Source organism: Nyctereutes procyonoides, unplaced genomic scaffold (genome assembly GCF_905146905.1).
Source record: "Nyctereutes procyonoides isolate TBG_1078 unplaced genomic scaffold, NYPRO_anot_genome, whole genome shotgun sequence".
Lineage (NCBI taxonomy): Eukaryota > Metazoa > Chordata > Mammalia > Carnivora > Canidae > Nyctereutes > Nyctereutes procyonoides.
The window spans coordinates 32,730,938-32,758,897 of record NW_026575159.1 but is presented as its reverse complement, the minus strand read 5'-3'; the positions used below and the strand labels follow the sequence as shown (position 1 = coordinate 32,758,897).

At 74.5% G+C, this 27,960-nt stretch overlaps 1 protein-coding gene across 2 annotated transcripts in view; it reads left to right on the top strand.

Moving 5' to 3' along the window:
• EPPK1 (epiplakin 1) overlaps positions 1-27,960 on the top strand; it is a 38,940-nt gene extending 10,980 nt beyond the window's left edge. For both annotated transcript variants that reach the window (XM_055314065.1, XM_055314066.1), the window contains exon 2: positions 1-27,960. This exon is cut by the window's left edge and continues 6,637 nt beyond it. In XM_055314065.1, the coding sequence (XP_055170040.1) occupies positions 1-27,354 (27,354 nt within the window). In that variant the 3' untranslated portion in view covers positions 27,355-27,960.

Genomic DNA, 27,960 nt, shown 5'->3' with positions numbered 1-27,960 from the left:
AGCAAAGAGCTGCTGGACGACCTGGCCCAGGGCACCAAGACCCCGCAGGAGGTGACCGAGATGGACTCGGTCAAGCGCTACCTGCGCGGCACGAGCTGCATCGCGGGCGTGCTGGTGCCCGCCAAGGACGAGCCCGGGCGGCAGGAGAAGATGAGCGTCTACCAGGCCATGTGGAAGGGCGTCCTGCGGCCCGGCACGGCCCTGGTGCTGCTCGAGGCGCAGGCGGCCACGGGCTTCCTCATCGACCCCGTGCGCAACCAGGGGCTCACCGTGGAGGAGGCGGTGGCCGCGGGCCTGGTGGGCGGCGAGATCCAGGACAAGCTGCTGTCGGCCGAGCGCGCCGTCACCGGCTACACCGACCCCTACACCGGCGAGCAGATCTCGCTCTTCCAGGCCATGCAGAAGGAGCTCATCGTGCGCGACCACGGCATCCGCCTGCTGGAGGCCCAGGTCGCCACGGGCGGCATCATCGACCCGGTGCACAGCCACCGGCTGCCCGTGGACGTGGCCTACCAGCGCGGCTACTTCGACGAGGAGATGAACCGCGTGCTGGCCGACCCGAGCGACGACACCAAGGGCTTCTTCGACCCCAACACGCACGAGAACCTCACGTACGTGCAGCTGCTGCGCCGCTGCGTGCTCGACCCCGACACGGGGCTCTACATGCTGCAGCTGGCCGCGGGGGGCTCCGCCGTGCACCAGCTGAGCGAGGAGCTGCGCGGCGCCCTGCGTGACGCCCGCGTGGCGCCGGGCCCGGGCGTCGCCCAGGGCCAGAGCGTCTCGGTCTGGGAGCTCCTCTTCTACCGGGAGGTGCCCGAGGGCGAGCGGCAGGACCTGCTGCGCAGGTACCGGGCGGGCTCGCTGACCGCGCACGAGGTGGGCGCCGCCCTCACCGCGCTGCTGGCCCGTCGCGACCCCGCGAGCCCGGGCGCGCGCCCCCCGGACCCCCGAGGGGCCCTGCGTGCCGCCACCATGGAGGTCAAGCTGGGCCGCCTGCGGGGGCCGGCGGTGCCCGTGTGGGACGTGCTGGCGTCCAGCTACGTGAGCGGCGCCACGCGGGAGCAGCTGCTGGCCGGGTTCGGCTCGGGGGCGCTGGGCTTGGCCGCGCTGACCCGCAGGCTGACCACCATCATCGAGGAGGTGGAGGCGGCCGGCGGGCCCGAGCGCGCCCCGGGCGACGCCGCCGGCGTCCAGCAGGAGCCGCGGCCGGCCGGGCCCGGCGGCAGCGACGGCGGCAGGGGCGCGGGACCCTCCCCCGGCGAGGCGGCCACCGAGCCCGCCGGCGGCCCCCAGGAGCAGGCCCTGCGTGCCGCCACCATGGAGGTGCAGGCCGGGCCGTTGCGCGGGCAGCGGCCCTCCGTGTGGGACGTCCTCTTCTCCTCCTACCTGAGCCGGGCCCGGCGGGACGAGCTCCTGGCCCAGCACGCGGCCGGCGCCCTGGCGCTGCCGGGCCTGGTGGCCATCCTCACCCGGGCGGTGGAGGAGGCGGAGGAGCGGCTGAGCAAGGTGACCTTCCGCGGCCTGCGGCGCCAGGTGTCGGCCTCCGAGCTGCGCTCGTCCGGGATCCTGGGCCCCGAGACCCTGCGCGACCTGGCCCAGGGCACCAAGACCCCGCAGGAGGTGACCGAGATGGACTCGGTCAAGCGCTACCTGCGCGGCACGAGCTGCATCGCGGGCGTGCTGGTGCCCGCCAAGGACGAGCCCGGGCGGCAGGAGAAGATGAGCGTCTACCAGGCCATGTGGAAGGGCGTCCTGCGGCCCGGCACGGCCCTGGTGCTGCTCGAGGCGCAGGCGGCCACGGGCTTCCTCATCGACCCCGTGCGCAACCAGGGGCTCACCGTGGAGGAGGCGGTGGCCGCGGGCCTGGTGGGCGGCGAGATCCAGGACAAGCTGCTGTCGGCCGAGCGCGCCGTCACCGGCTACACCGACCCCTACACCGGCGAGCAGATCTCGCTCTTCCAGGCCATGCAGAAGGAGCTCATCGTGCGCGACCACGGCATCCGCCTGCTGGAGGCCCAGGTCGCCACGGGCGGCATCATCGACCCGGTGCACAGCCACCGGCTGCCCGTGGACGTGGCCTACCAGCGCGGCTACTTCGACGAGGAGATGAACCGCGTGCTGGCCGACCCGAGCGACGACACCAAGGGCTTCTTCGACCCCAACACGCACGAGAACCTCACGTACGTGCAGCTGCTGCGCCGCTGCGTGCTCGACCCCGACACGGGGCTCTACATGCTGCAGCTGGCCGCGGGGGGCTCCGCCGTGCACCAGCTGAGCGAGGAGCTGCGCGGCGCCCTGCGTGACGCCCGCGTGGCGCCGGGCCCGGGCGTCGCCCAGGGCCAGAGCGTCTCGGTCTGGGAGCTCCTCTTCTACCGGGAGGTGCCCGAGGGCGAGCGGCAGGACCTGCTGCGCAGGTACCGGGCGGGCTCGCTGACCGCGCACGAGGTGGGCGCCGCCCTCACCGCGCTGCTGGCCCGTCGCGACCCCGCGAGCCCGGGCGCGCGCCCCCCGGACCCCCGAGGGGCCCTGCGTGCCGCCACCATGGAGGTCAAGCTGGGCCGCCTGCGGGGGCCGGCGGTGCCCGTGTGGGACGTGCTGGCGTCCAGCTACGTGAGCGGCGCCACGCGGGAGCAGCTGCTGGCCGGGTTCGGCTCGGGGGCGCTGGGCTTGGCCGCGCTGACCCGCAGGCTGACCACCATCATCGAGGAGGTGGAGGCGGCCGGCGGGCCCGAGCGCGCCCCGGGCGACGCCGCCGGCGTCCAGCAGGAGCCGCGGCCGGCCGGGCCCGGCGGCAGCGACGGCGGCAGGGGCGCGGGACCCTCCCCCGGCGAGGCGGCCACCGAGCCCGCCGGCGGCCCCCAGGAGCAGGCCCTGCGTGCCGCCACCATGGAGGTGCAGGCCGGGCCGTTGCGCGGGCAGCGGCCCTCCGTGTGGGACGTCCTCTTCTCCTCCTACCTGAGCCGGGCCCGGCGGGACGAGCTCCTGGCCCAGCACGCGGCCGGCGCCCTGGCGCTGCCGGGCCTGGTGGCCATCCTCACCCGGGCGGTGGAGGAGGCGGAGGAGCGGCTGAGCAAGGTGACCTTCCGCGGCCTGCGGCGCCAGGTGTCGGCCTCCGAGCTGCGCTCGTCCGGGATCCTGGGCCCCGAGACCCTGCGCGACCTGGCCCAGGGCACCAAGACCCCGCAGGAGGTGACCGAGATGGACTCGGTCAAGCGCTACCTGCGCGGCACGAGCTGCATCGCGGGCGTGCTGGTGCCCGCCAAGGACGAGCCCGGGCGGCAGGAGAAGATGAGCGTCTACCAGGCCATGTGGAAGGGCGTCCTGCGGCCCGGCACGGCCCTGGTGCTGCTCGAGGCGCAGGCGGCCACGGGCTTCCTCATCGACCCCGTGCGCAACCAGGGGCTCACCGTGGAGGAGGCGGTGGCCGCGGGCCTGGTGGGCGGCGAGATCCAGGACAAGCTGCTGTCGGCCGAGCGCGCCGTCACCGGCTACACCGACCCCTACACCGGCGAGCAGATCTCGCTCTTCCAGGCCATGCAGAAGGAGCTCATCGTGCGCGACCACGGCATCCGCCTGCTGGAGGCCCAGGTCGCCACGGGCGGCATCATCGACCCGGTGCACAGCCACCGGCTGCCCGTGGACGTGGCCTACCAGCGCGGCTACTTCGACGAGGAGATGAACCGCGTGCTGGCCGACCCGAGCGACGACACCAAGGGCTTCTTCGACCCCAACACGCACGAGAACCTCACGTACGTGCAGCTGCTGCGCCGCTGCGTGCTCGACCCCGACACGGGGCTCTACATGCTGCAGCTGGCCGCGGGGGGCTCCGCCGTGCACCAGCTGAGCGAGGAGCTGCGCGGCGCCCTGCGTGACGCCCGCGTGGCGCCGGGCCCGGGCGTCGCCCAGGGCCAGAGCGTCTCGGTCTGGGAGCTCCTCTTCTACCGGGAGGTGCCCGAGGGCGAGCGGCAGGACCTGCTGCGCAGGTACCGGGCGGGCTCGCTGACCGCGCACGAGGTGGGCGCCGCCCTCACCGCGCTGCTGGCCCGTCGCGACCCCGCGAGCCCGGGCGCGCGCCCCCCGGACCCCCGAGGGGCCCTGCGTGCCGCCACCATGGAGGTCAAGCTGGGCCGCCTGCGGGGGCCGGCGGTGCCCGTGTGGGACGTGCTGGCGTCCAGCTACGTGAGCGGCGCCACGCGGGAGCAGCTGCTGGCCGGGTTCGGCTCGGGGGCGCTGGGCTTGGCCGCGCTGACCCGCAGGCTGACCACCATCATCGAGGAGGTGGAGGCGGCCGGCGGGCCCGAGCGCGCCCCGGGCGACGCCGCCGGCGTCCAGCAGGAGCCGCGGCCGGCCGGGCCCGGCGGCAGCGACGGCGGCAGGGGCGCGGGACCCTCCCCCGGCGAGGCGGCCACCGAGCCCGCCGGCGGCCCCCAGGAGCAGGCCCTGCGTGCCGCCACCATGGAGGTGCAGGCCGGGCCGTTGCGCGGGCAGCGGCCCTCCGTGTGGGACGTCCTCTTCTCCTCCTACCTGAGCCGGGCCCGGCGGGACGAGCTCCTGGCCCAGCACGCGGCCGGCGCCCTGGCGCTGCCGGGCCTGGTGGCCATCCTCACCCGGGCGGTGGAGGAGGCGGAGGAGCGGCTGAGCAAGGTGACCTTCCGCGGCCTGCGGCGCCAGGTGTCGGCCTCCGAGCTGCGCTCGTCCGGGATCCTGGGCCCCGAGACCCTGCGCGACCTGGCCCAGGGCACCAAGACCCCGCAGGAGGTGACCGAGATGGACTCGGTCAAGCGCTACCTGCGCGGCACGAGCTGCATCGCGGGCGTGCTGGTGCCCGCCAAGGACGAGCCCGGGCGGCAGGAGAAGATGAGCGTCTACCAGGCCATGTGGAAGGGCGTCCTGCGGCCCGGCACGGCCCTGGTGCTGCTCGAGGCGCAGGCGGCCACGGGCTTCCTCATCGACCCCGTGCGCAACCAGGGGCTCACCGTGGAGGAGGCGGTGGCCGCGGGCCTGGTGGGCGGCGAGATCCAGGACAAGCTGCTGTCGGCCGAGCGCGCCGTCACCGGCTACACCGACCCCTACACCGGCGAGCAGATCTCGCTCTTCCAGGCCATGCAGAAGGAGCTCATCGTGCGCGACCACGGCATCCGCCTGCTGGAGGCCCAGGTCGCCACGGGCGGCATCATCGACCCGGTGCACAGCCACCGGCTGCCCGTGGACGTGGCCTACCAGCGCGGCTACTTCGACGAGGAGATGAACCGCGTGCTGGCCGACCCGAGCGACGACACCAAGGGCTTCTTCGACCCCAACACGCACGAGAACCTCACGTACGTGCAGCTGCTGCGCCGCTGCGTGCTCGACCCCGACACGGGGCTCTACATGCTGCAGCTGGCCGCGGGGGGCTCCGCCGTGCACCAGCTGAGCGAGGAGCTGCGCGGCGCCCTGCGTGACGCCCGCGTGGCGCCGGGCCCGGGCGTCGCCCAGGGCCAGAGCGTCTCGGTCTGGGAGCTCCTCTTCTACCGGGAGGTGCCCGAGGGCGAGCGGCAGGACCTGCTGCGCAGGTACCGGGCGGGCTCGCTGACCGCGCACGAGGTGGGCGCCGCCCTCACCGCGCTGCTGGCCCGTCGCGACCCCGCGAGCCCGGGCGCGCGCCCCCCGGACCCCCGAGGGGCCCTGCGTGCCGCCACCATGGAGGTCAAGCTGGGCCGCCTGCGGGGGCCGGCGGTGCCCGTGTGGGACGTGCTGGCGTCCAGCTACGTGAGCGGCGCCACGCGGGAGCAGCTGCTGGCCGGGTTCGGCTCGGGGGCGCTGGGCTTGGCCGCGCTGACCCGCAGGCTGACCACCATCATCGAGGAGGTGGAGGCGGCCGGCGGGCCCGAGCGCGCCCCGGGCGACGCCGCCGGCGTCCAGCAGGAGCCGCGGCCGGCCGGGCCCGGCGGCAGCGACGGCGGCAGGGGCGCGGGACCCTCCCCCGGCGAGGCGGCCACCGAGCCCGCCGGCGGCCCCCAGGAGCAGGCCCTGCGTGCCGCCACCATGGAGGTGCAGGCCGGGCCGTTGCGCGGGCAGCGGCCCTCCGTGTGGGACGTCCTCTTCTCCTCCTACCTGAGCCGGGCCCGGCGGGACGAGCTCCTGGCCCAGCACGCGGCCGGCGCCCTGGCGCTGCCGGGCCTGGTGGCCATCCTCACCCGGGCGGTGGAGGAGGCGGAGGAGCGGCTGAGCAAGGTGACCTTCCGCGGCCTGCGGCGCCAGGTGTCGGCCTCCGAGCTGCGCTCGTCCGGGATCCTGGGCCCCGAGACCCTGCGCGACCTGGCCCAGGGCACCAAGACCCCGCAGGAGGTGACCGAGATGGACTCGGTCAAGCGCTACCTGCGCGGCACGAGCTGCATCGCGGGCGTGCTGGTGCCCGCCAAGGACGAGCCCGGGCGGCAGGAGAAGATGAGCGTCTACCAGGCCATGTGGAAGGGCGTCCTGCGGCCCGGCACGGCCCTGGTGCTGCTCGAGGCGCAGGCGGCCACGGGCTTCCTCATCGACCCCGTGCGCAACCAGGGGCTCACCGTGGAGGAGGCGGTGGCCGCGGGCCTGGTGGGCGGCGAGATCCAGGACAAGCTGCTGTCGGCCGAGCGCGCCGTCACCGGCTACACCGACCCCTACACCGGCGAGCAGATCTCGCTCTTCCAGGCCATGCAGAAGGAGCTCATCGTGCGCGACCACGGCATCCGCCTGCTGGAGGCCCAGGTCGCCACGGGCGGCATCATCGACCCGGTGCACAGCCACCGGCTGCCCGTGGACGTGGCCTACCAGCGCGGCTACTTCGACGAGGAGATGAACCGCGTGCTGGCCGACCCGAGCGACGACACCAAGGGCTTCTTCGACCCCAACACGCACGAGAACCTCACGTACGTGCAGCTGCTGCGCCGCTGCGTGCTCGACCCCGACACGGGGCTCTACATGCTGCAGCTGGCCGCGGGGGGCTCCGCCGTGCACCAGCTGAGCGAGGAGCTGCGCGGCGCCCTGCGTGACGCCCGCGTGGCGCCGGGCCCGGGCGTCGCCCAGGGCCAGAGCGTCTCGGTCTGGGAGCTCCTCTTCTACCGGGAGGTGCCCGAGGGCGAGCGGCAGGACCTGCTGCGCAGGTACCGGGCGGGCTCGCTGACCGCGCACGAGGTGGGCGCCGCCCTCACCGCGCTGCTGGCCCGTCGCGACCCCGCGAGCCCGGGCGCGCGCCCCCCGGACCCCCGAGGGGCCCTGCGTGCCGCCACCATGGAGGTCAAGCTGGGCCGCCTGCGGGGGCCGGCGGTGCCCGTGTGGGACGTGCTGGCGTCCAGCTACGTGAGCGGCGCCACGCGGGAGCAGCTGCTGGCCGGGTTCGGCTCGGGGGCGCTGGGCTTGGCCGCGCTGACCCGCAGGCTGACCACCATCATCGAGGAGGTGGAGGCGGCCGGCGGGCCCGAGCGCGCCCCGGGCGACGCCGCCGGCGTCCAGCAGGAGCCGCGGCCGGCCGGGCCCGGCGGCAGCGACGGCGGCAGGGGCGCGGGACCCTCCCCCGGCGAGGCGGCCACCGAGCCCGCCGGCGGCCCCCAGGAGCAGGCCCTGCGTGCCGCCACCATGGAGGTGCAGGCCGGGCCGTTGCGCGGGCAGCGGCCCTCCGTGTGGGACGTCCTCTTCTCCTCCTACCTGAGCCGGGCCCGGCGGGACGAGCTCCTGGCCCAGCACGCGGCCGGCGCCCTGGCGCTGCCGGGCCTGGTGGCCATCCTCACCCGGGCGGTGGAGGAGGCGGAGGAGCGGCTGAGCAAGGTGACCTTCCGCGGCCTGCGGCGCCAGGTGTCGGCCTCCGAGCTGCGCTCGTCCGGGATCCTGGGCCCCGAGACCCTGCGCGACCTGGCCCAGGGCACCAAGACCCCGCAGGAGGTGACCGAGATGGACTCGGTCAAGCGCTACCTGCGCGGCACGAGCTGCATCGCGGGCGTGCTGGTGCCCGCCAAGGACGAGCCCGGGCGGCAGGAGAAGATGAGCGTCTACCAGGCCATGTGGAAGGGCGTCCTGCGGCCCGGCACGGCCCTGGTGCTGCTCGAGGCGCAGGCGGCCACGGGCTTCCTCATCGACCCCGTGCGCAACCAGGGGCTCACCGTGGAGGAGGCGGTGGCCGCGGGCCTGGTGGGCGGCGAGATCCAGGACAAGCTGCTGTCGGCCGAGCGCGCCGTCACCGGCTACACCGACCCCTACACCGGCGAGCAGATCTCGCTCTTCCAGGCCATGCAGAAGGAGCTCATCGTGCGCGACCACGGCATCCGCCTGCTGGAGGCCCAGGTCGCCACGGGCGGCATCATCGACCCGGTGCACAGCCACCGGCTGCCCGTGGACGTGGCCTACCAGCGCGGCTACTTCGACGAGGAGATGAACCGCGTGCTGGCCGACCCGAGCGACGACACCAAGGGCTTCTTCGACCCCAACACGCACGAGAACCTCACGTACGTGCAGCTGCTGCGCCGCTGCGTGCTCGACCCCGACACGGGGCTCTACATGCTGCAGCTGGCCGCGGGGGGCTCCGCCGTGCACCAGCTGAGCGAGGAGCTGCGCGGCGCCCTGCGTGACGCCCGCGTGGCGCCGGGCCCGGGCGTCGCCCAGGGCCAGAGCGTCTCGGTCTGGGAGCTCCTCTTCTACCGGGAGGTGCCCGAGGGCGAGCGGCAGGACCTGCTGCGCAGGTACCGGGCGGGCTCGCTGACCGCGCACGAGGTGGGCGCCGCCCTCACCGCGCTGCTGGCCCGTCGCGACCCCGCGAGCCCGGGCGCGCGCCCCCCGGACCCCCGAGGGGCCCTGCGTGCCGCCACCATGGAGGTCAAGCTGGGCCGCCTGCGGGGGCCGGCGGTGCCCGTGTGGGACGTGCTGGCGTCCAGCTACGTGAGCGGCGCCACGCGGGAGCAGCTGCTGGCCGGGTTCGGCTCGGGGGCGCTGGGCTTGGCCGCGCTGACCCGCAGGCTGACCACCATCATCGAGGAGGTGGAGGCGGCCGGCGGGCCCGAGCGCGCCCCGGGCGACGCCGCCGGCGTCCAGCAGGAGCCGCGGCCGGCCGGGCCCGGCGGCAGCGACGGCGGCAGGGGCGCGGGACCCTCCCCCGGCGAGGCGGCCACCGAGCCCGCCGGCGGCCCCCAGGAGCAGGCCCTGCGTGCCGCCACCATGGAGGTGCAGGCCGGGCCGTTGCGCGGGCAGCGGCCCTCCGTGTGGGACGTCCTCTTCTCCTCCTACCTGAGCCGGGCCCGGCGGGACGAGCTCCTGGCCCAGCACGCGGCCGGCGCCCTGGCGCTGCCGGGCCTGGTGGCCATCCTCACCCGGGCGGTGGAGGAGGCGGAGGAGCGGCTGAGCAAGGTGACCTTCCGCGGCCTGCGGCGCCAGGTGTCGGCCTCCGAGCTGCGCTCGTCCGGGATCCTGGGCCCCGAGACCCTGCGCGACCTGGCCCAGGGCACCAAGACCCCGCAGGAGGTGACCGAGATGGACTCGGTCAAGCGCTACCTGCGCGGCACGAGCTGCATCGCGGGCGTGCTGGTGCCCGCCAAGGACGAGCCCGGGCGGCAGGAGAAGATGAGCGTCTACCAGGCCATGTGGAAGGGCGTCCTGCGGCCCGGCACGGCCCTGGTGCTGCTCGAGGCGCAGGCGGCCACGGGCTTCCTCATCGACCCCGTGCGCAACCAGGGGCTCACCGTGGAGGAGGCGGTGGCCGCGGGCCTGGTGGGCGGCGAGATCCAGGACAAGCTGCTGTCGGCCGAGCGCGCCGTCACCGGCTACACCGACCCCTACACCGGCGAGCAGATCTCGCTCTTCCAGGCCATGCAGAAGGAGCTCATCGTGCGCGACCACGGCATCCGCCTGCTGGAGGCCCAGGTCGCCACGGGCGGCATCATCGACCCGGTGCACAGCCACCGGCTGCCCGTGGACGTGGCCTACCAGCGCGGCTACTTCGACGAGGAGATGAACCGCGTGCTGGCCGACCCGAGCGACGACACCAAGGGCTTCTTCGACCCCAACACGCACGAGAACCTCACGTACGTGCAGCTGCTGCGCCGCTGCGTGCTCGACCCCGACACGGGGCTCTACATGCTGCAGCTGGCCGCGGGGGGCTCCGCCGTGCACCAGCTGAGCGAGGAGCTGCGCGGCGCCCTGCGTGACGCCCGCGTGGCGCCGGGCCCGGGCGTCGCCCAGGGCCAGAGCGTCTCGGTCTGGGAGCTCCTCTTCTACCGGGAGGTGCCCGAGGGCGAGCGGCAGGACCTGCTGCGCAGGTACCGGGCGGGCTCGCTGACCGCGCACGAGGTGGGCGCCGCCCTCACCGCGCTGCTGGCCCGTCGCGACCCCGCGAGCCCGGGCGCGCGCCCCCCGGACCCCCGAGGGGCCCTGCGTGCCGCCACCATGGAGGTCAAGCTGGGCCGCCTGCGGGGGCCGGCGGTGCCCGTGTGGGACGTGCTGGCGTCCAGCTACGTGAGCGGCGCCACGCGGGAGCAGCTGCTGGCCGGGTTCGGCTCGGGGGCGCTGGGCTTGGCCGCGCTGACCCGCAGGCTGACCACCATCATCGAGGAGGTGGAGGCGGCCGGCGGGCCCGAGCGCGCCCCGGGCGACGCCGCCGGCGTCCAGCAGGAGCCGCGGCCGGCCGGGCCCGGCGGCAGCGACGGCGGCAGGGGCGCGGGACCCTCCCCCGGCGAGGCGGCCACCGAGCCCGCCGGCGGCCCCCAGGAGCAGGCCCTGCGTGCCGCCACCATGGAGGTGCAGGCCGGGCCGTTGCGCGGGCAGCGGCCCTCCGTGTGGGACGTCCTCTTCTCCTCCTACCTGAGCCGGGCCCGGCGGGACGAGCTCCTGGCCCAGCACGCGGCCGGCGCCCTGGCGCTGCCGGGCCTGGTGGCCATCCTCACCCGGGCGGTGGAGGAGGCGGAGGAGCGGCTGAGCAAGGTGACCTTCCGCGGCCTGCGGCGCCAGGTGTCGGCCTCCGAGCTGCGCTCGTCCGGGATCCTGGGCCCCGAGACCCTGCGCGACCTGGCCCAGGGCACCAAGACCCCGCAGGAGGTGACCGAGATGGACTCGGTCAAGCGCTACCTGCGCGGCACGAGCTGCATCGCGGGCGTGCTGGTGCCCGCCAAGGACGAGCCCGGGCGGCAGGAGAAGATGAGCGTCTACCAGGCCATGTGGAAGGGCGTCCTGCGGCCCGGCACGGCCCTGGTGCTGCTCGAGGCGCAGGCGGCCACGGGCTTCCTCATCGACCCCGTGCGCAACCAGGGGCTCACCGTGGAGGAGGCGGTGGCCGCGGGCCTGGTGGGCGGCGAGATCCAGGACAAGCTGCTGTCGGCCGAGCGCGCCGTCACCGGCTACACCGACCCCTACACCGGCGAGCAGATCTCGCTCTTCCAGGCCATGCAGAAGGAGCTCATCGTGCGCGACCACGGCATCCGCCTGCTGGAGGCCCAGGTCGCCACGGGCGGCATCATCGACCCGGTGCACAGCCACCGGCTGCCCGTGGACGTGGCCTACCAGCGCGGCTACTTCGACGAGGAGATGAACCGCGTGCTGGCCGACCCGAGCGACGACACCAAGGGCTTCTTCGACCCCAACACGCACGAGAACCTCACGTACGTGCAGCTGCTGCGCCGCTGCGTGCTCGACCCCGACACGGGGCTCTACATGCTGCAGCTGGCCGCGGGGGGCTCCGCCGTGCACCAGCTGAGCGAGGAGCTGCGCGGCGCCCTGCGTGACGCCCGCGTGGCGCCGGGCCCGGGCGTCGCCCAGGGCCAGAGCGTCTCGGTCTGGGAGCTCCTCTTCTACCGGGAGGTGCCCGAGGGCGAGCGGCAGGACCTGCTGCGCAGGTACCGGGCGGGCTCGCTGACCGCGCACGAGGTGGGCGCCGCCCTCACCGCGCTGCTGGCCCGTCGCGACCCCGCGAGCCCGGGCGCGCGCCCCCCGGACCCCCGAGGGGCCCTGCGTGCCGCCACCATGGAGGTCAAGCTGGGCCGCCTGCGGGGGCCGGCGGTGCCCGTGTGGGACGTGCTGGCGTCCAGCTACGTGAGCGGCGCCACGCGGGAGCAGCTGCTGGCCGGGTTCGGCTCGGGGGCGCTGGGCTTGGCCGCGCTGACCCGCAGGCTGACCACCATCATCGAGGAGGTGGAGGCGGCCGGCGGGCCCGAGCGCGCCCCGGGCGACGCCGCCGGCGTCCAGCAGGAGCCGCGGCCGGCCGGGCCCGGCGGCAGCGACGGCGGCAGGGGCGCGGGACCCTCCCCCGGCGAGGCGGCCACCGAGCCCGCCGGCGGCCCCCAGGAGCAGGCCCTGCGTGCCGCCACCATGGAGGTGCAGGCCGGGCCGTTGCGCGGGCAGCGGCCCTCCGTGTGGGACGTCCTCTTCTCCTCCTACCTGAGCCGGGCCCGGCGGGACGAGCTCCTGGCCCAGCACGCGGCCGGCGCCCTGGCGCTGCCGGGCCTGGTGGCCATCCTCACCCGGGCGGTGGAGGAGGCGGAGGAGCGGCTGAGCAAGGTGACCTTCCGCGGCCTGCGGCGCCAGGTGTCGGCCTCCGAGCTGCGCTCGTCCGGGATCCTGGGCCCCGAGACCCTGCGCGACCTGGCCCAGGGCACCAAGACCCCGCAGGAGGTGACCGAGATGGACTCGGTCAAGCGCTACCTGCGCGGCACGAGCTGCATCGCGGGCGTGCTGGTGCCCGCCAAGGACGAGCCCGGGCGGCAGGAGAAGATGAGCGTCTACCAGGCCATGTGGAAGGGCGTCCTGCGGCCCGGCACGGCCCTGGTGCTGCTCGAGGCGCAGGCGGCCACGGGCTTCCTCATCGACCCCGTGCGCAACCAGGGGCTCACCGTGGAGGAGGCGGTGGCCGCGGGCCTGGTGGGCGGCGAGATCCAGGACAAGCTGCTGTCGGCCGAGCGCGCCGTCACCGGCTACACCGACCCCTACACCGGCGAGCAGATCTCGCTCTTCCAGGCCATGCAGAAGGAGCTCATCGTGCGCGACCACGGCATCCGCCTGCTGGAGGCCCAGGTCGCCACGGGCGGCATCATCGACCCGGTGCACAGCCACCGGCTGCCCGTGGACGTGGCCTACCAGCGCGGCTACTTCGACGAGGAGATGAACCGCGTGCTGGCCGACCCGAGCGACGACACCAAGGGCTTCTTCGACCCCAACACGCACGAGAACCTCACGTACGTGCAGCTGCTGCGCCGCTGCGTGCTCGACCCCGACACGGGGCTCTACATGCTGCAGCTGGCCGCGGGGGGCTCCGCCGTGCACCAGCTGAGCGAGGAGCTGCGCGGCGCCCTGCGTGACGCCCGCGTGGCGCCGGGCCCGGGCGTCGCCCAGGGCCAGAGCGTCTCGGTCTGGGAGCTCCTCTTCTACCGGGAGGTGCCCGAGGGCGAGCGGCAGGACCTGCTGCGCAGGTACCGGGCGGGCTCGCTGACCGCGCACGAGGTGGGCGCCGCCCTCACCGCGCTGCTGGCCCGTCGCGACCCCGCGAGCCCGGGCGCGCGCCCCCCGGACCCCCGAGGGGCCCTGCGTGCCGCCACCATGGAGGTCAAGCTGGGCCGCCTGCGGGGGCCGGCGGTGCCCGTGTGGGACGTGCTGGCGTCCAGCTACGTGAGCGGCGCCACGCGGGAGCAGCTGCTGGCCGGGTTCGGCTCGGGGGCGCTGGGCTTGGCCGCGCTGACCCGCAGGCTGACCACCATCATCGAGGAGGTGGAGGCGGCCGGCGGGCCCGAGCGCGCCCCGGGCGACGCCGCCGGCGTCCAGCAGGAGCCGCGGCCGGCCGGGCCCGGCGGCAGCGACGGCGGCAGGGGCGCGGGACCCTCCCCCGGCGAGGCGGCCACCGAGCCCGCCGGCGGCCCCCAGGAGCAGGCCCTGCGTGCCGCCACCATGGAGGTGCAGGCCGGGCCGTTGCGCGGGCAGCGGCCCTCCGTGTGGGACGTCCTCTTCTCCTCCTACCTGAGCCGGGCCCGGCGGGACGAGCTCCTGGCCCAGCACGCGGCCGGCGCCCTGGCGCTGCCGGGCCTGGTGGCCATCCTCACCCGGGCGGTGGAGGAGGCGGAGGAGCGGCTGAGCAAGGTGACCTTCCGCGGCCTGCGGCGCCAGGTGTCGGCCTCCGAGCTGCGCTCGTCCGGGATCCTGGGCCCCGAGACCCTGCGCGACCTGGCCCAGGGCACCAAGACCCCGCAGGAGGTGACCGAGATGGACTCGGTCAAGCGCTACCTGCGCGGCACGAGCTGCATCGCGGGCGTGCTGGTGCCCGCCAAGGACGAGCCCGGGCGGCAGGAGAAGATGAGCGTCTACCAGGCCATGTGGAAGGGCGTCCTGCGGCCCGGCACGGCCCTGGTGCTGCTCGAGGCGCAGGCGGCCACGGGCTTCCTCATCGACCCCGTGCGCAACCAGGGGCTCACCGTGGAGGAGGCGGTGGCCGCGGGCCTGGTGGGCGGCGAGATCCAGGACAAGCTGCTGTCGGCCGAGCGCGCCGTCACCGGCTACACCGACCCCTACACCGGCGAGCAGATCTCGCTCTTCCAGGCCATGCAGAAGGAGCTCATCGTGCGCGACCACGGCATCCGCCTGCTGGAGGCCCAGGTCGCCACGGGCGGCATCATCGACCCGGTGCACAGCCACCGGCTGCCCGTGGACGTGGCCTACCAGCGCGGCTACTTCGACGAGGAGATGAACCGCGTGCTGGCCGACCCGAGCGACGACACCAAGGGCTTCTTCGACCCCAACACGCACGAGAACCTCACGTACGTGCAGCTGCTGCGCCGCTGCGTGCTCGACCCCGACACGGGGCTCTACATGCTGCAGCTGGCCGCGGGGGGCTCCGCCGTGCACCAGCTGAGCGAGGAGCTGCGCGGCGCCCTGCGTGACGCCCGCGTGGCGCCGGGCCCGGGCGTCGCCCAGGGCCAGAGCGTCTCGGTCTGGGAGCTCCTCTTCTACCGGGAGGTGCCCGAGGGCGAGCGGCAGGACCTGCTGCGCAGGTACCGGGCGGGCTCGCTGACCGCGCACGAGGTGGGCGCCGCCCTCACCGCGCTGCTGGCCCGTCGCGACCCCGCGAGCCCGGGCGCGCGCCCCCCGGACCCCCGAGGGGCCCTGCGTGCCGCCACCATGGAGGTCAAGCTGGGCCGCCTGCGGGGGCCGGCGGTGCCCGTGTGGGACGTGCTGGCGTCCAGCTACGTGAGCGGCGCCACGCGGGAGCAGCTGCTGGCCGGGTTCGGCTCGGGGGCGCTGGGCTTGGCCGCGCTGACCCGCAGGCTGACCACCATCATCGAGGAGGTGGAGGCGGCCGGCGGGCCCGAGCGCGCCCCGGGCGACGCCGCCGGCGTCCAGCAGGAGCCGCGGCCGGCCGGGCCCGGCGGCAGCGACGGCGGCAGGGGCGCGGGACCCTCCCCCGGCGAGGCGGCCACCGAGCCCGCCGGCGGCCCCCAGGAGCAGGCCCTGCGTGCCGCCACCATGGAGGTGCAGGCCGGGCCGTTGCGCGGGCAGCGGCCCTCCGTGTGGGACGTCCTCTTCTCCTCCTACCTGAGCCGGGCCCGGCGGGACGAGCTCCTGGCCCAGCACGCGGCCGGCGCCCTGGCGCTGCCGGGCCTGGTGGCCATCCTCACCCGGGCGGTGGAGGAGGCGGAGGAGCGGCTGAGCAAGGTGACCTTCCGCGGCCTGCGGCGCCAGGTGTCGGCCTCCGAGCTGCGCTCGTCCGGGATCCTGGGCCCCGAGACCCTGCGCGACCTGGCCCAGGGCACCAAGACCCCGCAGGAGGTGACCGAGATGGACTCGGTCAAGCGCTACCTGCGCGGCACGAGCTGCATCGCGGGCGTGCTGGTGCCCGCCAAGGACGAGCCCGGGCGGCAGGAGAAGATGAGCGTCTACCAGGCCATGTGGAAGGGCGTCCTGCGGCCCGGCACGGCCCTGGTGCTGCTCGAGGCGCAGGCGGCCACGGGCTTCCTCATCGACCCCGTGCGCAACCAGGGGCTCACCGTGGAGGAGGCGGTGGCCGCGGGCCTGGTGGGCGGCGAGATCCAGGACAAGCTGCTGTCGGCCGAGCGCGCCGTCACCGGCTACACCGACCCCTACACCGGCGAGCAGATCTCGCTCTTCCAGGCCATGCAGAAGGAGCTCATCGTGCGCGACCACGGCATCCGCCTGCTGGAGGCCCAGGTCGCCACGGGCGGCATCATCGACCCGGTGCACAGCCACCGGCTGCCCGTGGACGTGGCCTACCAGCGCGGCTACTTCGACGAGGAGATGAACCGCGTGCTGGCCGACCCGAGCGACGACACCAAGGGCTTCTTCGACCCCAACACGCACGAGAACCTCACGTACGTGCAGCTGCTGCGCCGCTGCGTGCTCGACCCCGACACGGGGCTCTACATGCTGCAGCTGGCCGCGGGGGGCTCCGCCGTGCACCAGCTGAGCGAGGAGCTGCGCGGCGCCCTGCGTGACGCCCGCGTGGCGCCGGGCCCGGGCGTCGCCCAGGGCCAGAGCGTCTCGGTCTGGGAGCTCCTCTTCTACCGGGAGGTGCCCGAGGGCGAGCGGCAGGACCTGCTGCGCAGGTACCGGGCGGGCTCGCTGACCGCGCACGAGGTGGGCGCCGCCCTCACCGCGCTGCTGGCCCGTCGCGACCCCGCGAGCCCGGGCGCGCGCCCCCCGGACCCCCGAGGGGCCCTGCGTGCCGCCACCATGGAGGTCAAGCTGGGCCGCCTGCGGGGGCCGGCGGTGCCCGTGTGGGACGTGCTGGCGTCCAGCTACGTGAGCGGCGCCACGCGGGAGCAGCTGCTGGCCGGGTTCGGCTCGGGGGCGCTGGGCTTGGCCGCGCTGACCCGCAGGCTGACCACCATCATCGAGGAGGTGGAGGCGGCCGGCGGGCCCGAGCGCGCCCCGGGCGACGCCGCCGGCGTCCAGCAGGAGCCGCGGCCGGCCGGGCCCGGCGGCAGCGACGGCGGCAGGGGCGCGGGACCCTCCCCCGGCGAGGCGGCCACCGAGCCCGCCGGCGGCCCCCAGGAGCAGGCCCTGCGTGCCGCCACCATGGAGGTGCAGGCCGGGCCGTTGCGCGGGCAGCGGCCCTCCGTGTGGGACGTCCTCTTCTCCTCCTACCTGAGCCGGGCCCGGCGGGACGAGCTCCTGGCCCAGCACGCGGCCGGCGCCCTGGCGCTGCCGGGCCTGGTGGCCATCCTCACCCGGGCGGTGGAGGAGGCGGAGGAGCGGCTGAGCAAGGTGACCTTCCGCGGCCTGCGGCGCCAGGTGTCGGCCTCCGAGCTGCGCTCGTCCGGGATCCTGGGCCCCGAGACCCTGCGCGACCTGGCCCAGGGCACCAAGACCCCGCAGGAGGTGACCGAGATGGACTCGGTCAAGCGCTACCTGCGCGGCACGAGCTGCATCGCGGGCGTGCTGGTGCCCGCCAAGGACGAGCCCGGGCGGCAGGAGAAGATGAGCGTCTACCAGGCCATGTGGAAGGGCGTCCTGCGGCCCGGCACGGCCCTGGTGCTGCTCGAGGCGCAGGCGGCCACGGGCTTCCTCATCGACCCCGTGCGCAACCAGGGGCTCACCGTGGAGGAGGCGGTGGCCGCGGGCCTGGTGGGCGGCGAGATCCAGGACAAGCTGCTGTCGGCCGAGCGCGCCGTCACCGGCTACACCGACCCCTACACCGGCGAGCAGATCTCGCTCTTCCAGGCCATGCAGAAGGAGCTCATCGTGCGCGACCACGGCATCCGCCTGCTGGAGGCCCAGGTCGCCACGGGCGGCATCATCGACCCGGTGCACAGCCACCGGCTGCCCGTGGACGTGGCCTACCAGCGCGGCTACTTCGACGAGGAGATGAACCGCGTGCTGGCCGACCCGAGCGACGACACCAAGGGCTTCTTCGACCCCAACACGCACGAGAACCTCACGTACGTGCAGCTGCTGCGCCGCTGCGTGCTCGACCCCGACACGGGGCTCTACATGCTGCAGCTGGCCGCGGGGGGCTCCGCCGTGCACCAGCTGAGCGAGGAGCTGCGCGGCGCCCTGCGTGACGCCCGCGTGGCGCCGGGCCCGGGCGTCGCCCAGGGCCAGAGCGTCTCGGTCTGGGAGCTCCTCTTCTACCGGGAGGTGCCCGAGGGCGAGCGGCAGGACCTGCTGCGCAGGTACCGGGCGGGCTCGCTGACCGCGCACGAGGTGGGCGCCGCCCTCACCGCGCTGCTGGCCCGTCGCGACCCCGCGAGCCCGGGCGCGCGCCCCCCGGACCCCCGAGGGGCCCTGCGTGCCGCCACCATGGAGGTCAAGCTGGGCCGCCTGCGGGGGCCGGCGGTGCCCGTGTGGGACGTGCTGGCGTCCAGCTACGTGAGCGGCGCCACGCGGGAGCAGCTGCTGGCCGGGTTCGGCTCGGGGGCGCTGGGCTTGGCCGCGCTGACCCGCAGGCTGACCACCATCATCGAGGAGGTGGAGGCGGCCGGCGGGCCCGAGCGCGCCCCGGGCGACGCCGCCGGCGTCCAGCAGGAGCCGCGGCCGGCCGGGCCCGGCGGCAGCGACGGCGGCAGGGGCGCGGGACCCTCCCCCGGCGAGGCGGCCACCGAGCCCGCCGGCGGCCCCCAGGAGCAGGCCCTGCGTGCCGCCACCATGGAGGTGCAGGCCGGGCCGTTGCGCGGGCAGCGGCCCTCCGTGTGGGACGTCCTCTTCTCCTCCTACCTGAGCCGGGCCCGGCGGGACGAGCTCCTGGCCCAGCACGCGGCCGGCGCCCTGGCGCTGCCGGGCCTGGTGGCCATCCTCACCCGGGCGGTGGAGGAGGCGGAGGAGCGGCTGAGCAAGGTGACCTTCCGCGGCCTGCGGCGCCAGGTGTCGGCCTCCGAGCTGCGCTCGTCCGGGATCCTGGGCCCCGAGACCCTGCGCGACCTGGCCCAGGGCACCAAGACCCCGCAGGAGGTGACCGAGATGGACTCGGTCAAGCGCTACCTGCGCGGCACGAGCTGCATCGCGGGCGTGCTGGTGCCCGCCAAGGACGAGCCCGGGCGGCAGGAGAAGATGAGCGTCTACCAGGCCATGTGGAAGGGCGTCCTGCGGCCCGGCACGGCCCTGGTGCTGCTCGAGGCGCAGGCGGCCACGGGCTTCCTCATCGACCCCGTGCGCAACCAGGGGCTCACCGTGGAGGAGGCGGTGGCCGCGGGCCTGGTGGGCGGCGAGATCCAGGACAAGCTGCTGTCGGCCGAGCGCGCCGTCACCGGCTACACCGACCCCTACACCGGCGAGCAGATCTCGCTCTTCCAGGCCATGCAGAAGGAGCTCATCGTGCGCGACCACGGCATCCGCCTGCTGGAGGCCCAGGTCGCCACGGGCGGCATCATCGACCCGGTGCACAGCCACCGGCTGCCCGTGGACGTGGCCTACCAGCGCGGCTACTTCGACGAGGAGATGAACCGCGTGCTGGCCGACCCGAGCGACGACACCAAGGGCTTCTTCGACCCCAACACGCACGAGAACCTCACGTACGTGCAGCTGCTGCGCCGCTGCGTGCTCGACCCCGACACGGGGCTCTACATGCTGCAGCTGGCCGCGGGGGGCTCCGCCGTGCACCAGCTGAGCGAGGAGCTGCGCGGCGCCCTGCGTGACGCCCGCGTGGCGCCGGGCCCGGGCGTCGCCCAGGGCCAGAGCGTCTCGGTCTGGGAGCTCCTCTTCTACCGGGAGGTGCCCGAGGGCGAGCGGCAGGACCTGCTGCGCAGGTACCGGGCGGGCTCGCTGACCGCGCACGAGGTGGGCGCCGCCCTCACCGCGCTGCTGGCCCGTCGCGACCCCGCGAGCCCGGGCGCGCGCCCCCCGGACCCCCGAGGGGCCCTGCGTGCCGCCACCATGGAGGTCAAGCTGGGCCGCCTGCGGGGGCCGGCGGTGCCCGTGTGGGACGTGCTGGCGTCCAGCTACGTGAGCGGCGCCACGCGGGAGCAGCTGCTGGCCGGGTTCGGCTCGGGGGCGCTGGGCTTGGCCGCGCTGACCCGCAGGCTGACCACCATCATCGAGGAGGTGGAGGCGGCCGGCGGGCCCGAGCGCGCCCCGGGCGACGCCGCCGGCGTCCAGCAGGAGCCGCGGCCGGCCGGGCCCGGCGGCAGCGACGGCGGCAGGGGCGCGGGACCCTCCCCCGGCGAGGCGGCCACCGAGCCCGCCGGCGGCCCCCAGGAGCAGGCCCTGCGTGCCGCCACCATGGAGGTGCAGGCCGGGCCGTTGCGCGGGCAGCGGCCCTCCGTGTGGGACGTCCTCTTCTCCTCCTACCTGAGCCGGGCCCGGCGGGACGAGCTCCTGGCCCAGCACGCGGCCGGCGCCCTGGCGCTGCCGGGCCTGGTGGCCATCCTCACCCGGGCGGTGGAGGAGGCGGAGGAGCGGCTGAGCAAGGTGACCTTCCGCGGCCTGCGGCGCCAGGTGTCGGCCTCCGAGCTGCGCTCGTCCGGGATCCTGGGCCCCGAGACCCTGCGCGACCTGGCCCAGGGCACCAAGACCCCGCAGGAGGTGACCGAGATGGACTCGGTCAAGCGCTACCTGCGCGGCACGAGCTGCATCGCGGGCGTGCTGGTGCCCGCCAAGGACGAGCCCGGGCGGCAGGAGAAGATGAGCGTCTACCAGGCCATGTGGAAGGGCGTCCTGCGGCCCGGCACGGCCCTGGTGCTGCTCGAGGCGCAGGCGGCCACGGGCTTCCTCATCGACCCCGTGCGCAACCAGGGGCTCACCGTGGAGGAGGCGGTGGCCGCGGGCCTGGTGGGCGGCGAGATCCAGGACAAGCTGCTGTCGGCCGAGCGCGCCGTCACCGGCTACACCGACCCCTACACCGGCGAGCAGATCTCGCTCTTCCAGGCCATGCAGAAGGAGCTCATCGTGCGCGACCACGGCATCCGCCTGCTGGAGGCCCAGGTCGCCACGGGCGGCATCATCGACCCGGTGCACAGCCACCGGCTGCCCGTGGACGTGGCCTACCAGCGCGGCTACTTCGACGAGGAGATGAACCGCGTGCTGGCCGACCCGAGCGACGACACCAAGGGCTTCTTCGACCCCAACACGCACGAGAACCTCACGTACGTGCAGCTGCTGCGCCGCTGCGTGCTCGACCCCGACACGGGGCTCTACATGCTGCAGCTGGCCGCGGGGGGCTCCGCCGTGCACCAGCTGAGCGAGGAGCTGCGCGGCGCCCTGCGTGACGCCCGCGTGGCGCCGGGCCCGGGCGTCGCCCAGGGCCAGAGCGTCTCGGTCTGGGAGCTCCTCTTCTACCGGGAGGTGCCCGAGGGCGAGCGGCAGGACCTGCTGCGCAGGTACCGGGCGGGCTCGCTGACCGCGCACGAGGTGGGCGCCGCCCTCACCGCGCTGCTGGCCCGTCGCGACCCCGCGAGCCCGGGCGCGCGCCCCCCGGACCCCCGAGGGGCCCTGCGTGCCGCCACCATGGAGGTCAAGCTGGGCCGCCTGCGGGGGCCGGCGGTGCCCGTGTGGGACGTGCTGGCGTCCAGCTACGTGAGCGGCGCCACGCGGGAGCAGCTGCTGGCCGGGTTCGGCTCGGGGGCGCTGGGCTTGGCCGCGCTGACCCGCAGGCTGACCACCATCATCGAGGAGGTGGAGGCGGCCGGCGGGCCCGAGCGCGCCCCGGGCGACGCCGCCGGCGTCCAGCAGGAGCCGCGGCCGGCCGGGCCCGGCGGCAGCGACGGCGGCAGGGGCGCGGGACCCTCCCCCGGCGAGGCGGCCACCGAGCCCGCCGGCGGCCCCCAGGAGCAGGCCCTGCGTGCCGCCACCATGGAGGTGCAGGCCGGGCCGTTGCGCGGGCAGCGGCCCTCCGTGTGGGACGTCCTCTTCTCCTCCTACCTGAGCCGGGCCCGGCGGGACGAGCTCCTGGCCCAGCACGCGGCCGGCGCCCTGGCGCTGCCGGGCCTGGTGGCCATCCTCACCCGGGCGGTGGAGGAGGCGGAGGAGCGGCTGAGCAAGGTGACCTTCCGCGGCCTGCGGCGCCAGGTGTCGGCCTCCGAGCTGCGCTCGTCCGGGATCCTGGGCCCCGAGACCCTGCGCGACCTGGCCCAGGGCACCAAGACCCCGCAGGAGGTGACCGAGATGGACTCGGTCAAGCGCTACCTGCGCGGCACGAGCTGCATCGCGGGCGTGCTGGTGCCCGCCAAGGACGAGCCCGGGCGGCAGGAGAAGATGAGCGTCTACCAGGCCATGTGGAAGGGCGTCCTGCGGCCCGGCACGGCCCTGGTGCTGCTCGAGGCGCAGGCGGCCACGGGCTTCCTCATCGACCCCGTGCGCAACCAGGGGCTCACCGTGGAGGAGGCGGTGGCCGCGGGCCTGGTGGGCGGCGAGATCCAGGACAAGCTGCTGTCGGCCGAGCGCGCCGTCACCGGCTACACCGACCCCTACACCGGCGAGCAGATCTCGCTCTTCCAGGCCATGCAGAAGGAGCTCATCGTGCGCGACCACGGCATCCGCCTGCTGGAGGCCCAGGTCGCCACGGGCGGCATCATCGACCCGGTGCACAGCCACCGGCTGCCCGTGGACGTGGCCTACCAGCGCGGCTACTTCGACGAGGAGATGAACCGCGTGCTGGCCGACCCGAGCGACGACACCAAGGGCTTCTTCGACCCCAACACGCACGAGAACCTCACGTACGTGCAGCTGCTGCGCCGCTGCGTGCTCGACCCCGACACGGGGCTCTACATGCTGCAGCTGGCCGCGGGGGGCTCCGCCGTGCACCAGCTGAGCGAGGAGCTGCGCGGCGCCCTGCGTGACGCCCGCGTGGCGCCGGGCCCGGGCGTCGCCCAGGGCCAGAGCGTCTCGGTCTGGGAGCTCCTCTTCTACCGGGAGGTGCCCGAGGGCGAGCGGCAGGACCTGCTGCGCAGGTACCGGGCGGGCTCGCTGACCGCGCACGAGGTGGGCGCCGCCCTCACCGCGCTGCTGGCCCGTCGCGACCCCGCGAGCCCGGGCGCGCGCCCCCCGGACCCCCGAGGGGCCCTGCGTGCCGCCACCATGGAGGTCAAGCTGGGCCGCCTGCGGGGGCCGGCGGTGCCCGTGTGGGACGTGCTGGCGTCCAGCTACGTGAGCGGCGCCACGCGGGAGCAGCTGCTGGCCGGGTTCGGCTCGGGGGCGCTGGGCTTGGCCGCGCTGACCCGCAGGCTGACCACCATCATCGAGGAGGTGGAGGCGGCCGGCGGGCCCGAGCGCGCCCCGGGCGACGCCGCCGGCGTCCAGCAGGAGCCGCGGCCGGCCGGGCCCGGCGGCAGCGACGGCGGCAGGGGCGCGGGACCCTCCCCCGGCGAGGCGGCCACCGAGCCCGCCGGCGGCCCCCAGGAGCAGGCCCTGCGTGCCGCCACCATGGAGGTGCAGGCCGGGCCGTTGCGCGGGCAGCGGCCCTCCGTGTGGGACGTCCTCTTCTCCTCCTACCTGAGCCGGGCCCGGCGGGACGAGCTCCTGGCCCAGCACGCGGCCGGCGCCCTGGCGCTGCCGGGCCTGGTGGCCATCCTCACCCGGGCGGTGGAGGAGGCGGAGGAGCGGCTGAGCAAGGTGACCTTCCGCGGCCTGCGGCGCCAGGTGTCGGCCTCCGAGCTGCGCTCGTCCGGGATCCTGGGCCCCGAGACCCTGCGCGACCTGGCCCAGGGCACCAAGACCCCGCAGGAGGTGACCGAGATGGACTCGGTCAAGCGCTACCTGCGCGGCACGAGCTGCATCGCGGGCGTGCTGGTGCCCGCCAAGGACGAGCCCGGGCGGCAGGAGAAGATGAGCGTCTACCAGGCCATGTGGAAGGGCGTCCTGCGGCCCGGCACGGCCCTGGTGCTGCTCGAGGCGCAGGCGGCCACGGGCTTCCTCATCGACCCCGTGCGCAACCAGGGGCTCACCGTGGAGGAGGCGGTGGCCGCGGGCCTGGTGGGCGGCGAGATCCAGGACAAGCTGCTGTCGGCCGAGCGCGCCGTCACCGGCTACACCGACCCCTACACCGGCGAGCAGATCTCGCTCTTCCAGGCCATGCAGAAGGAGCTCATCGTGCGCGACCACGGCATCCGCCTGCTGGAGGCCCAGGTCGCCACGGGCGGCATCATCGACCCGGTGCACAGCCACCGGCTGCCCGTGGACGTGGCCTACCAGCGCGGCTACTTCGACGAGGAGATGAACCGCGTGCTGGCCGACCCGAGCGACGACACCAAGGGCTTCTTCGACCCCAACACGCACGAGAACCTCACGTACGTGCAGCTGCTGCGCCGCTGCGTGCTCGACCCCGACACGGGGCTCTACATGCTGCAGCTGGCCGCGGGGGGCTCCGCCGTGCACCAGCTGAGCGAGGAGCTGCGCGGCGCCCTGCGTGACGCCCGCGTGGCGCCGGGCCCGGGCGTCGCCCAGGGCCAGAGCGTCTCGGTCTGGGAGCTCCTCTTCTACCGGGAGGTGCCCGAGGGCGAGCGGCAGGACCTGCTGCGCAGGTACCGGGCGGGCTCGCTGACCGCGCACGAGGTGGGCGCCGCCCTCACCGCGCTGCTGGCCCGTCGCGACCCCGCGAGCCCGGGCGCGCGCCCCCCGGACCCCCGAGGGGCCCTGCGTGCCGCCACCATGGAGGTCAAGCTGGGCCGCCTGCGGGGGCCGGCGGTGCCCGTGTGGGACGTGCTGGCGTCCAGCTACGTGAGCGGCGCCACGCGGGAGCAGCTGCTGGCCGGGTTCGGCTCGGGGGCGCTGGGCTTGGCCGCGCTGACCCGCAGGCTGACCACCATCATCGAGGAGGTGGAGGCGGCCGGCGGGCCCGAGCGCGCCCCGGGCGACGCCGCCGGCGTCCAGCAGGAGCCGCGGCCGGCCGGGCCCGGCGGCAGCGACGGCGGCAGGGGCGCGGGACCCTCCCCCGGCGAGGCGGCCACCGAGCCCGCCGGCGGCCCCCAGGAGCAGGCCCTGCGTGCCGCCACCATGGAGGTGCAGGCCGGGCCGTTGCGCGGGCAGCGGCCCTCCGTGTGGGACGTCCTCTTCTCCTCCTACCTGAGCCGGGCCCGGCGGGACGAGCTCCTGGCCCAGCACGCGGCCGGCGCCCTGGCGCTGCCGGGCCTGGTGGCCATCCTCACCCGGGCGGTGGAGGAGGCGGAGGAGCGGCTGAGCAAGGTGACCTTCCGCGGCCTGCGGCGCCAGGTGTCGGCCTCCGAGCTGCGCTCGTCCGGGATCCTGGGCCCCGAGACCCTGCGCGACCTGGCCCAGGGCACCAAGACCCCGCAGGAGGTGACCGAGATGGACTCGGTCAAGCGCTACCTGCGCGGCACGAGCTGCATCGCGGGCGTGCTGGTGCCCGCCAAGGACGAGCCCGGGCGGCAGGAGAAGATGAGCGTCTACCAGGCCATGTGGAAGGGCGTCCTGCGGCCCGGCACGGCCCTGGTGCTGCTCGAGGCGCAGGCGGCCACGGGCTTCCTCATCGACCCCGTGCGCAACCAGGGGCTCACCGTGGAGGAGGCGGTGGCCGCGGGCCTGGTGGGCGGCGAGATCCAGGACAAGCTGCTGTCGGCCGAGCGCGCCGTCACCGGCTACACCGACCCCTACACCGGCGAGCAGATCTCGCTCTTCCAGGCCATGCAGAAGGAGCTCATCGTGCGCGACCACGGCATCCGCCTGCTGGAGGCCCAGGTCGCCACGGGCGGCATCATCGACCCGGTGCACAGCCACCGGCTGCCCGTGGACGTGGCCTACCAGCGCGGCTACTTCGACGAGGAGATGAACCGCGTGCTGGCCGACCCGAGCGACGACACCAAGGGCTTCTTCGACCCCAACACGCACGAGAACCTCACGTACGTGCAGCTGCTGCGCCGCTGCGTGCTCGACCCCGACACGGGGCTCTACATGCTGCAGCTGGCCGCGGGGGGCTCCGCCGTGCACCAGCTGAGCGAGGAGCTGCGCGGCGCCCTGCGTGACGCCCGCGTGGCGCCGGGCCCGGGCGTCGCCCAGGGCCAGAGCGTCTCGGTCTGGGAGCTCCTCTTCTACCGGGAGGTGCCCGAGGGCGAGCGGCAGGACCTGCTGCGCAGGTACCGGGCGGGCTCGCTGACCGCGCACGAGGTGGGCGCCGCCCTCACCGCGCTGCTGGCCCGTCGCGACCCCGCGAGCCCGGGCGCGCGCCCCCCGGACCCCCGAGGGGCCCTGCGTGCCGCCACCATGGAGGTCAAGCTGGGCCGCCTGCGGGGGCCGGCGGTGCCCGTGTGGGACGTGCTGGCGTCCAGCTACGTGAGCGGCGCCACGCGGGAGCAGCTGCTGGCCGGGTTCGGCTCGGGGGCGCTGGGCTTGGCCGCGCTGACCCGCAGGCTGACCACCATCATCGAGGAGGTGGAGGCGGCCGGCGGGCCCGAGCGCGCCCCGGGCGACGCCGCCGGCGTCCAGCAGGAGCCGCGGCCGGCCGGGCCCGGCGGCAGCGACGGCGGCAGGGGCGCGGGACCCTCCCCCGGCGAGGCGGCCACCGAGCCCGCCGGCGGCCCCCAGGAGCAGGCCCTGCGTGCCGCCACCATGGAGGTGCAGGCCGGGCCGTTGCGCGGGCAGCGGCCCTCCGTGTGGGACGTCCTCTTCTCCTCCTACCTGAGCCGGGCCCGGCGGGACGAGCTCCTGGCCCAGCACGCGGCCGGCGCCCTGGCGCTGCCGGGCCTGGTGGCCATCCTCACCCGGGCGGTGGAGGAGGCGGAGGAGCGGCTGAGCAAGGTGACCTTCCGCGGCCTGCGGCGCCAGGTGTCGGCCTCCGAGCTGCGCTCGTCCGGGATCCTGGGCCCCGAGACCCTGCGCGACCTGGCCCAGGGCACCAAGACCCCGCAGGAGGTGACCGAGATGGACTCGGTCAAGCGCTACCTGCGCGGCACGAGCTGCATCGCGGGCGTGCTGGTGCCCGCCAAGGACGAGCCCGGGCGGCAGGAGAAGATGAGCGTCTACCAGGCCATGTGGAAGGGCGTCCTGCGGCCCGGCACGGCCCTGGTGCTGCTCGAGGCGCAGGCGGCCACGGGCTTCCTCATCGACCCCGTGCGCAACCAGGGGCTCACCGTGGAGGAGGCGGTGGCCGCGGGCCTGGTGGGCGGCGAGATCCAGGACAAGCTGCTGTCGGCCGAGCGCGCCGTCACCGGCTACACCGACCCCTACACCGGCGAGCAGATCTCGCTCTTCCAGGCCATGCAGAAGGAGCTCATCGTGCGCGACCACGGCATCCGCCTGCTGGAGGCCCAGGTCGCCACGGGCGGCATCATCGACCCGGTGCACAGCCACCGGCTGCCCGTGGACGTGGCCTACCAGCGCGGCTACTTCGACGAGGAGATGAACCGCGTGCTGGCCGACCCGAGCGACGACACCAAGGGCTTCTTCGACCCCAACACGCACGAGAACCTCACCTACATGCAGCTTCTCCAGATAGCTACTCTGGACTCTGAGACTGGTCTGTTATTTCTTTCTCTCGCTTGAGTAGATTCACCCTTTTTGTGAATTGTGTGGATGTCTGTTGAAAGGTTTTCGGTGTTTCTTCCTTCTTGAAAAATTCCAATTTTTTGTTGTTATTGTTTTCTCTACCTTGTTTTTTACACATCTCATGATAATACGTTTTCATTTCCCTTCCAGTTTCTGCACTTTCCCAGTTTTGTGGAAATAGAATTATATGTTTCTTTTCATTGTTTGTTTTTATGTCTCGTGGAATCTTTTTATTTTTTAGTGCTTTTGTATCTCATCCGAGGAATTTTGTTACCTTTTCTATAAACGTGTTACACTGGGCAGCTGCATGGCTCAGCGGTTTAGCGCCCCCTTTGGCCCATGGTGTGATCCTGGAGTCCTGGGATGGAGTCCCCTGTTGGGTTCCCTACAGGGAGCCTGCTTCTCTCTGTTCCTGTGTGTCTTACACTCTCTCTCTGTGTCTCATGAATAAATTAATAAAATCTTTAAAAGCAAAACATGCTCCGTTTAAATTTAAGATGCCTTTCTCTTGTTTTTTGGTTTTTTGTTTGGCATATGACAATGAAGTGTATACAATCACGTTTTATATTCCTCTTTTCATTAAATGTTTTTGCTTCCACTTAA